We start from the raw sequence: 11,253 nt of genomic DNA, 5'->3' as shown, positions 1-11,253 counted from the left end.
GTTTTTTTTAAGTTTTATTTGATTGAATAAAAGTTTTTAAAGCAATAATTACCATGTAATATTTAAACTTAATAAATAATTTAGATTTTTAATTTTAATAATATGTATAGTGTTTGTATGTGCATATGGTTGTAGGGAAATATAAATATTAGACTTTTAAAAAGTAAAATGGTAAATGATTAGTACTTGTCGTTAGGTTAGTACTAGCCTAATGAGAAGTAATAATAAACTTACTTCAAATCTCCAGCCCTCTTATATGACCACTCTTCCCTGACAATTTTAGGAATGCGTTCATAAAATGGAATGGTCAAGTAGCCAATAGTATTTGCCTGCTATCCTCTAAGAAATTTTCTTAACTAGAGTTGACCATTTTGTTTCGTTATAGTTCAGTAATCAATTTCAGGCCTCATTGGTGGTGAATGAAACCAAACTTCTCCTAGAACAAACTGTACTTTTGTTTGATCGCATTGTTCACAATTTACCAATTTTGTGACATAAGGGTCTCTGTAGAAATGATTAAAATTTCTGAGAGTTGGTGGTCAACAAGTGATTAACACTATCTCCTGTAGTGATCTTTTGGAAGATAAATAGGAAGTTCACTCTCCATTATGTATTCTTAGAAGATCAATATGTTCGAACCTATGATCAACTGTAATTGTCTTGTGTATCAACATATTTCTTTTTGATCAATTCTGTGTACATGACATTGATACCAATGATTAAAGAAAATTTAAATGTTAAATATTTTATGATTTCCTTTTGTAAAAATTATAGAAAAAGTATGGCTATGATTAGATATGCAAACACTCATACAATTTTGTTTAAAATAATATTCATATTTGAGACATTGACACCAAAATATTTTTAACCATAAACCTTAACATAATCGAATACAAAACTACATATACCTTGAAATAATAGTTGATAGTACATCTAGAAATAATTGAGAATCATATACATGTAATAAATAGGGTTATAACCATATACATGATATTTTTTAATATAAGTTTTAGATTTTAAGGATTTTTAAATACAAAAGTTCATTTTTTGCCACATAAGAATTTTTTTTTTCAATATTTAATGCCGCTAATTAGTAAAAGATAGATAAAACAAAATTTTAAAATAGTATATTCAAATTAAATATAAGAGATATATAGATAATGTAACATTAAGATATTCTATAATTTTTTATTGATATTTCTAATTAAATAGAAAAATTGAACTGTCCAATTAATAATAATTGTTAATTGATCTTAAGAGCATATATAATCTAATATATTAAGTAAAGATTATGTGATTAAATCAATTATAAAAAAATAAATTTGTATTCATGATAACATAATTCTAAGTCAAAAAACATCATCGCATCAGTGAGCTCTGCGATCAGGCGAAAATGCGAAAAAGACAACCTATGCATTTGTCGGGTTTTTCGACGGGGGGGAGCAGGCAGGTTTTCGCATCTTGCCCGAAGAGCGTCTCGATATTCAGTCCGCCATGCAAGAGAATCCCTGCAAAAAACACATCGAGGTGGGATATCTGTTTCTGTCCTCGAACTTGAGTTTGACTGTTGTTTTGTGATGGTGTTGTAAATGATCATGTCCTTTATGCAGGTATCGACTATTGATTCATGGTTGGCCGTAGCTAGTCAGGTCTCTAGGCAGAGTATCATCAGTCAGTGCACCTCGTATGAAGTCTTGTTTGACCAAGTGGGTATTCCTACTATGTTGAACTCCATTTTCTTGGCCTTGTGTATTCCTTGGTTTAGGAGTTCATTTGAGTATAGTCTAGTGTCATTTGGGAAAGTGGCTTTCGATTGGGGGTTGTGCCCAAAGTGGTTGTTGGGTAACCCATCGGAAGTGTGCCTAATAAGTGATAACCTAATAGCATATTAGAGAGTTAGTTAATGAATCACTAAGTAAGTTAATTGTGCCTCACTTATGGGATGAGTGCTAGTATATAGTCGATATGCAGTGAGAAGGCCTAAAATAGCAAACCACCATCCTTGTCTTCATGAAAGGATGTATCGGTCCACATGGGGCTTTGATGGGCCAAAGGTTTGGATTAGGTTGCTAGGGTAACCGAGTGAATGGGGTCAGAACCTATGAAGACCTACCATGGTAACTATACTAGGGTATGTGATGACACTTGTCCCTTATGTTTGCTAGTGTGTTGTTGTGTTGTCTTGATTGGAACATTGTTGTGGAGTCTTGTTTCTTATGCCCTTGTAAGTACCTGATATCATGTTAGACCTTGGGTTGCTTATGATGGTTTGCAAAGACTTAGTTTCATGGATGCTCTAGTTGATCTATGTATTTGCTTATGTTTATGTTTAGTTGGATCCTTTCCTATTCATAGATCATTTATGTATTTATTTGACCAATGTGGTTGCATGTATTATTGGTTGTGTTCACCTTGATGGAAGGGATTTTAAATGATGTGAACGTTATGTATTCTTAATTTATTTAATTAACAGAGGGGTCTTGCAGTTGAGTAGACCTAGAGATGTAGCCCACTAGGGGTGAAATCTGATATCAATTTGGTGTTATGTGATGCTTATGTTCTTATGTTTCTAGTTTCGAGGTTTAGCATGTATGGATCGCATTATGTTATAATGTATAAAGTGGATTAGATGAAATTAATCTCAAATGCATGTGTCTAGCCATCTTTTAAATGCAGTAACTTGGATCATGAAAGAATGTAGTTTTGAATAATAGAATGTATTCAGTTATTGATAATACAATTAAAGTATGCATGGAAAGTACTCATTAGTTTATAATGAAATTAAAGTATACTATGAAATCAGATGCATGACTTAGGTTTTAATGAAAGTTTGAATGAAAGGTATGGTTAAATCTTATTGGATGAACCCTATCATGTTACCTATACTTTTTACCTCAATGGATGAACCTTATCATGTTGTCCATATTTTTATTTTCTGAAAGAGATTGTCATTGTTTAAGAATTATCTCGTTATTAAGATAATCATTTTATTGGATTATTTAGTGTGAGTTGAGCTAAATGTTGATCTAAACTTTGATATCTCATTGTATCATTATGTTGTGTTTAATTTTAAAAAAATAAAATTATTTGCACTGTATTCTTGTGTTTTAGCTTATCCCTTCGGGGTTTCCTGGTGAGGCATTATAAATAATAATTAGTATATTTTAATTTTTTTTCAAATTATTTAAAATCTGTATCTAAATCTTTCCTCATGCAATTTAGTAATATTAAAATATATCTTTGATAAATATATCAATATATATTTTTTATCTAATATATAATTAAATTAAATATTAGATAAAAAAGGAATAAATAATTTTAATGTTATAAATATTATTAATATATTCAAGACTATATATATACAATAATAGAACTAAAATTATTATATTAGGATTACATATATTTTTTATATCAAAAGAAAATCAAAATTAAATATGTTAATTATATATAATCAATGAGTGATAAAATGATATATTTAATCATATATTAGTAAATTTAAGTATTTTATATTAACTCGAAAGGGAGCATTTCAACATATTTTTAGAAATATAATTTTTAGTTATAGAAACTTTATTAGGTTTTAATATATTTAATAATATATTAGTAAATTTAAGTATTTTAAATTAACTCAAAACGGAGCATTTCAACATATTTTTAGACACATAATTTTTAGTTATGGAAACTTTATTAGTTTTCACATTACAATTAATCATGAAATTTTATTTATTTTCTACATCAAATATAAATGATATTAAACATTTTTGAAAAGTGCAAGTTAATAGAGTAACTCAAAATCAAGAATAAAAACACTTATCTAGGCATTCAATTTTGTTCAAAGAAACTAAAAAATGATGATACATAGGTATTTTTAGAAATTGATATAAATTTGAAAGGGTTACATCAATTTTCTTCTAAAACTTTGAGCTTGTATTCTTGAGCTCTGTGCTTAGCAAATTGTCTACCATTTTTCATTTTCTTGTAACAGTCATATGTGAATGGGGGCATTATTCTTTGACTCTCTAGAGATTTTAAAATTAAAATTGTCACAAATGTCAACCCTGTTCTTTGTCTAGGTCCTATATCAATTATTTCCTTTGGAACAGTTAATCCTCGATATTTATGTATGGTTAATGCCCATACCAATCTCAATGGTACTTCAAGCATTCTACCTTTCTTAATAGGTGTTACTAGAATTGTACTCGAATGATGATCTTCAAAAGGTAATCCAGAATAGTTATCAAACTCAACCATCACATAAGTGGGTGGTTCAGCTGGAGCACTTCCTGGTTTGTAGACAATCTTTCAAATGTATCCTAGCTCTCCATTTACAAGACTAGATTGAATCCAAATATTTGAAGTGAGCGTGACCCTTGAATTCTTAGTGAACAATAATTCTAGTTCAAGTTCATCACTTAAACAATCTTCTTCTATATTAACACTCTCTGCTTTTGTGGCAACACTACATGCAACAAGTTGCTTTAACGGATGTAAAATTTTCTTATTATGGTTATGAATGTTGTCATTTATAGAGAACATCCATGTTGCTAGGTATCCTTTTCATCAACAACTTCCAATATTCTATTTGTGGGTTTTCATCATGTAGATTCATCAACAGTTGATGAAATCTCTATTTTTTGATATTTTCATCATTTTGTCTAAATATCTTATGTAAAGTTACAACAGTTTTGAATTCCTCCCATAGTAACTTTGCTCGTTTGTTGCTATCATGTGCTGGTCTATCATTGACTGGAGGCAACTAGCCCAAATCTCCTACCAAAATAATAGATATAGCTAAAAAATAATTAGCAACAATTATTTTAATAAACTTATAGTAATAATCTTATAATTTATTATAAATGATAAAGTCAATGAGAAATTGAAAGTTTTTGAAGTAATAAACAATTTAGCTATGACTCCCAAGATTAAATGAAAAATCTCTTTCTCAATATCTCGCTTTTAGCCATTCATGCTTCCCCCTCCATATATTGTGGCAAATACAAGAAGAAAGAGTCCATCTCAATATGCGAGACCCAGATTAATTAGATACCTTCAACTCCTACTTTCAATAGAAATGAAGGTAAGTAGTGATTTTTTTAGAGGCTAATATTCATCAATTGGCTAATTTTTAAAATTTGAAAAATCAAAATTTGGCTAATAGTTCAAGTTTTAAGGTGACCTAAATCGCTACATTTTTATTAAATTAAATTTTATTCTTATTTAAATCATGAGAGGATTTATTTTATTAAATTTCTAAACTCAAAGATTCACCAAAATATTTGATATATGATTGGATCAATTTTGCCAAAATTTTATAATTTATTATAAAAAATTAAATTAACTTGCCAATAATACATCATAATTATTACTTAGTTTTATCAACAATATTTACTTGGAGTTTCTACCCTTTAAACTCACTAACGATTTCTTTTTATCCCAAATAAATAAAAATTCACCAAGATTTTATATTTGTTTTTGAGGGGGGTTTTCTTAAAGTTATCTTTGAAGGTAAGAAAGTCTAAGCCAATGATATGGAGGAGCTTTCTTATATCAATAAGAATTTTAATTGTATAAATTCTTAGTTGTTAGACCATGTTTTCTATTGTTTTTATTGCTTCTATCCCACAATGGCTTGGCATCTAGATTGTCTTTAGTGATTGTTTCTTTAAAAAAAAATTAAAATAATAAAAATCTCTAGTGGCATACTTATTTGAGTTAGTTTTGTAGCATCAACTTTGATCTAAGATGGAATTTTTTCTCTATAAATATACATGTGTGGCCCCTCAGTGCCATATTAACCTATCAAAAAATTAGTCATAACTATAATTATAATTATAGCTAACATAACTAAAACTAAAATAGTTGATTTACAAGGACAAAAATAAATATACTAGTTTATATTGTAAAATAAATACATATTACTACAAATTACTGACTCGTTGCTTATCAATTCTAAATATTCAACTATACAAGAACAATTCAACAATCTTGTGGGAGGGTTTTGAATAATCACAGATGAGGATAAATTTAATAAATTCCACTTCAAATTACCATATAAAATCTTAATGAACCTTTCCTTTTTTTAATAAATATTATATTTTATTGGTGAATCTTTCCAATTTTTTTTGGAAAAAATATTATTTTTATTGATATATTTATTTTAAAATCACAATTTGTTGAATTTCAGATGATAATAAAATAATGCAGATCATTGATGGGGGGTTAAGAGGTAGACATTATAATATTTAGTTGACACCATTAATTTAAATTATAATCAAACAAATCTCATTATATTGTATTAGATAACTGTAACTTTATTTTTAAATTCTAATGGGACCAAAAATTTCTTCAAATTTCACATGCCAGAAGCATATGGGGACAACTAAAGATTCATGGTATAGACATGAAGTATCTAATAATTATGATATATTATTGGAAAATTAATCAGATTTCTACAATAACTTATAAAATTTAACCAAATCTAATCTAATCATATATTAAATATCATGACAAATCTTTGAGCTAAATATTTTAATAAAGACAATTTAATTTACAATTTAAATAATATTTACATATATTTTTTTTCAATGTGTAAATTTAGGTTACCTTAAATCTTAAACTATTAGCCAAATTTAGATTCCCATGTTTCAATTTTTAGCCAACTAGTGCAAATTAGCCACTAAAAAGTCACTATTAAATAATAAAGCAACTATACAAGCTTTACAATCTTAAAATAAATAAATGGAATCATTTGAATGTCAATTTAATCCTAAAAGAAATTCTAAGCACAATCATCCTCCATATGACTTTTATTCCTTTGATAGTTCTAACTTCTCTAAGATATGATCTTCATCAAAGAATCATTGTGTTTGCATTTTTCTATCAAACAAATCTAGTGATTTAACCTTCTTCACAATTACTTGATAGTTATATATTTATTCCTTGTATTTGCATCATGTGCGTAAGTTAGAAAAATGATGGCCATGGTATCTAACTAGGTGTTTCTAAGTTGATTTGAATCTATTAACAACTAATTCCTTTTTAAATCTCTAAATGATAATTAAAATTTAAACACCCAAATCCTCATCACATAATTTATACTCAATATTATGCAATAAAGTAGAAGTTTAAATAAGAATAATGTCAAAACCTAATAAATGATCATGACAAACAATAATCACAAGGTTTTATCTTTTCTTTCATCTAGGTATATAGAATCTATCATAATTTAATATATCAAATGGTTTTGAGATAGCTTTATATTGATTGAAAACATTGGGATTGCTGATATTGATATTACAATTATATTAATTAAAATTTAATATAATCTATTTTACAGATTTCCATTCCAACAAAATAAAACATATATAAAAAATCTGATATAAAAATAGATAATAAAAATTCTTAATTTATTGAATTTATACAAATAAAAGAAAAAAAAAAAAGTTTCAAATAATTTCTCATTCAGATTTTTTACATAAATATTCATCTGCCATGTAATGTATGTTCTAAACAGATCAGATCAAGTTACTACAAAACATATTAAGGGAAACCTATATCTTCATGCCTGGCTTAGGTTGAAACTCAAAATTTGTGTTGTACCTTCTAAATCTGTCAGAATCATTCATCTGCCATGTAATGTATGTTCTAAACAGATCAGATCAAGTTACTACAAAACATATTAAGGAAAACCTATATCTTCATGCCTGGCTTAGGTTGAAACTCAAAATTTGTGTTATACCTTCTAAATCTGTCAGAATCAGGAACTCTGATCCGACTCCAGCCCTTCCCCTGTAAGCTGTAGACAAAGAGCTTTGTATTTCTATACCCACCTCTGAAACAGAGAAAATTTCCAACAATGAAAGTCTCATACTCTGAAAACTTTCCCATTTTAATTGAACGCGCATTAAAAAATTTACGACACAAATCAGGAGGCATTCTTGTCATCTCTTTCCAACTCCATATAGAGCTCTCTTCCTCCTTGAAGAATTCCCACACAATCTCGAAAGAGGTACAAACGGAGTCGGAATAATATGTTCTTACAAAGAGGATCGACGATACACATACAACCAGTCGTTCGGTCCATGTGTTTATCCTACCCCCTGGAATATATAGATTCGGGTACGAAAGAAAAATCGTTGCACTTGCTTATCTTCCATGTTCCAAACCACAAATTCCACATGGTTTAAGACGCACATGAGAAGACCCTTGGCACAACAAATATGAGAAACAGGAAAATCTCTTGGCTCGAGTGGCAACTCAAGTTCAATCTGGCATGACGCTTTAGAACAATGGTAAATTTGTAGGGAACCGGGGTTTCTTTCATGTGTCACACCCGCAATTTTGTAGGACTCCCCGTTGTCCATTATTGCCGATAAAGTTGCACTCTGTGATATGACGGGGGGATTATATCTGTAGGTCCTTGTAATTGGATTACAGATCATATATTTCCGAGGCCATCCGAATTCGATTAGCAGTAGGCCTGCACCTGAACTACAAAATCTTGTATTGCCTAATGAGAAACTTTTTGTTGTTCGGTTTGGCAAGAAACTAAGGGAAAGAGTCTTCCAACACTGATTTAGAAAACAGTATGCCATGCAATGCGTTGAGCTGCATAGAAGAATCCATGGATCGCTCTCTGCCAATGAAGATAGAAATATGTTAGAGGATAAGAGCTTATTCCATTGTTTACAAACAATACGAAATGGAAGAGTGAATTCGAACAGTAGGTTCGAAAATATCTCCTCCACTAAATGGTCAGGGAATTCAGACCAAACTGATTCTACATCGCTCCTCTCATTGCTTTCAGTATCCCTTCCCTTCTCTTCCGTTGTATTGAGCAGTAATTCAGATCTTTCTAACCCTTCATCTTCATTCTCGATAACGTCCATACACTTAGTATCCATTACTGTTTTTGTAGAGAGTATGTGTGTTGGGGGGCGTATAATGGAGAATCCGTTGGATGTACACGCACAAATATATACACTTAGTATTAACCTATCTTGCCCTAAATATATCTCCCCTATTCACCTATCCTGCCCTAAATATATGTATGGTTTACTTTGTCTAGGGGACACGACTCTTTATTTGTGCATAGATAATAATCATGATAGCATTTATTTAGGTCATGGGCCACATTTTTATTGTATTGTTAGTGTTAATTTCGAGTGATTGAAATTAATTTTTTAATCTAAAAAGAAACACATCATATAGCGTCGTATAAATACATTAATAAATATATCGGTGATGTACACTATTAGTGTATCATTTTTTATTTCTTTTAGGTCTTTTAACTTAGACAAATAAAATGATAAATAAAGTGTAGATTAAGTTGAAGGAAGTGATCAATGTTTTTCATCTATTTAATTATGTATGTGTATATTTATAATAGTTTAAATTAATTTTTTTTAATTAAAATATGTTAAAACATAAGAAAAAAATAATTTAAAAATATTATAATTTAAATCTAAGTTTTTAATACTTATAGAAAAATATTTTTAAAATTATGAAGCTAAATAATTTTTTACAATCATAGATAAAAAATATTTTAAAAACATTTAAATCTTTGAATCTTTTCAATAATTTTATTGGATTGGAGATTGAAATACTATCAAAAGTTTCATCATTGACCACTAGACTTTTTTTCCTTTTTAACTACAATCAACATTCTCTACTAACATTCATCCATCCCAAGTTGGCACTTGATATTCAAAAAATAAAAAAACATTTTCCTACTAAAGATTATGAAAAACATTTTCCTACTAAAGACTATCTTTTAATGGTCAATAAGCATGTCCATGACTAACATTAATTTCACCTACCTCTATAACCTCTAGGTTCACATTTGCTATTAATTTTATAAAACCTTGCTCTCTTACTAGCTTTGGCTATTTGAACTTTATTGTCAATCTTAGAACCTTTTTTTTAAGTACGAATATTTAATACAAAGAGGTGTATAGGAGGTGTATAGCTATTGGTAGAGAAAATCTTAGGGCAGAGGTACATACAATAAATTTAATTGGAAGCCACCACAAAATGGTTACAGAGCTTTAGCCTAAAATGTTGCTTAAAGAAGGGCGTGTAGTTTTTAAGCCACACATGATCTCAATAGGAAAATATATAACATATAATAAGGAGATCGAAATGATATATCTATATATACATATGCATACATATATACATACATATATATGGAAACAATGATGTACATGGCATCACAAGAGAGCAAAGTAGAGTCTAAGAAGTCTTGTGTAAATGAAATTTATAATAAGCAGCAAACTCTTGTCTACAAATTTTTTATTCATACTTATAAATTAATTATTAAATTATTGTTATTGTTATAAGTTTTATTTGGCTGATACGGTTGTGTTTTCTCTAGCGTTTTTTTTGGTTAGAAAATGGATGTGTTTTGTGCAATTTTTTTTTTTTAATGTAATTTTTCTTTTTTGGTTTTATGTTTTTTTTCAACTATATTTATTGGGTCATAATTATTTCACCAAGTTTGTGTAAATTGGGTTATTTGATTTTTTGAATTTTTTTTTTCCCTAATTTGGTTGTAATTTTTTGGAGTTTTTGTTAAAAAATGGGAATTATTTTTAAGCTTGTGCAAATTGGGTTATATTCATTTAACCTCAATAATAATTTTTTCCATTGACTTTTTTGTGCTTCTGGGAATTGGGTCATAATTACTTGAAATCTTGGAAATTGGATTTTGTTTTTTAAGATTCAAACATTGTTTTAATGCTATTGTAAATTGGTTTAGAAATTCTCTTTTGCTAATACGATTATGTTTTCTCTAGACTTCTGTTAAAAACTAATTTTTTTTTCCTCGTGCAAATTAGATTATATATTTAAGTTCCTATAATAATTTTTTCCTTCTAGGTTCTATTTTTGTGATTTTATGTTAATTGGGTCAATTATTTGGACTCTTGTATATTGGATTGGGTTTTCTTCCACTTCGTTGCATTGTGTTACCATAAGTTTCCTTTGTCATGGCAAGTTTTCTTTCTGGATTTTCCATATTTTTACGAGTGCTGTTGCGAGTTTCAAGCATTGCTGCCACTTTTGACCTCTCAGGAATCGGAAACTATTGGTGTTTTCTTTTTCTATATAAGCTAACATAGGATAAAAATTTATCACTTTTCTTGTTCTTTGTTTGATGTTTTCACATAGACTATAATATTTTCAATTGTCTTCAATTTAATTATTGAAAACAATAAAAACAGTTAATTATAATTTTTAATTTTAACTTCCTTT

At 28.7% G+C, this 11,253-nt stretch overlaps 1 protein-coding gene across 1 annotated transcript; it reads right to left on the bottom strand.

Annotated features, from left to right (window-relative positions):
- Positions 1 to 7,689: 7,689 nt before the first annotated feature.
- On the bottom strand, positions 7,690 to 8,903 carry LOC131034504 (F-box only protein 6-like). The gene is made up of 2 exons (XM_057966008.1): positions 8,194 to 8,903; positions 7,690 to 7,831 (listed from the first exon to the last, which is right to left on the bottom strand). Exons 1-2 carry the CDS (start codon positions 8,901 to 8,903, stop codon positions 7,690 to 7,692), a joined length of 852 nt encoding a protein of 283 aa, XP_057821991.1.
- Positions 8,904 to 11,253: the final 2,350 nt, after the last annotated feature.

Source organism: Cryptomeria japonica, chromosome 11 (genome assembly GCF_030272615.1).
Source record: "Cryptomeria japonica chromosome 11, Sugi_1.0, whole genome shotgun sequence".
NCBI lineage: Eukaryota > Viridiplantae > Streptophyta > Pinopsida > Cupressales > Cupressaceae > Cryptomeria > Cryptomeria japonica.
This window is presented reverse-complemented; position numbering and strand designations above follow the sequence as displayed.

Coding starts and splice junctions, on each gene's coding strand:
- LOC131034504 (XM_057966008.1), bottom strand. CDS start 8,903: ATGGATACTAAGTGTATGGACGTTATCGAGAATGAAGATGAAGGGTTA. Junction 7,832..8,193: donor TGTGCCAAGGGTCTTCTCAT/GTGCGTCTTAAA, acceptor TCTCTGTTTCAG/AGGTGGGTATAGAAATACAA.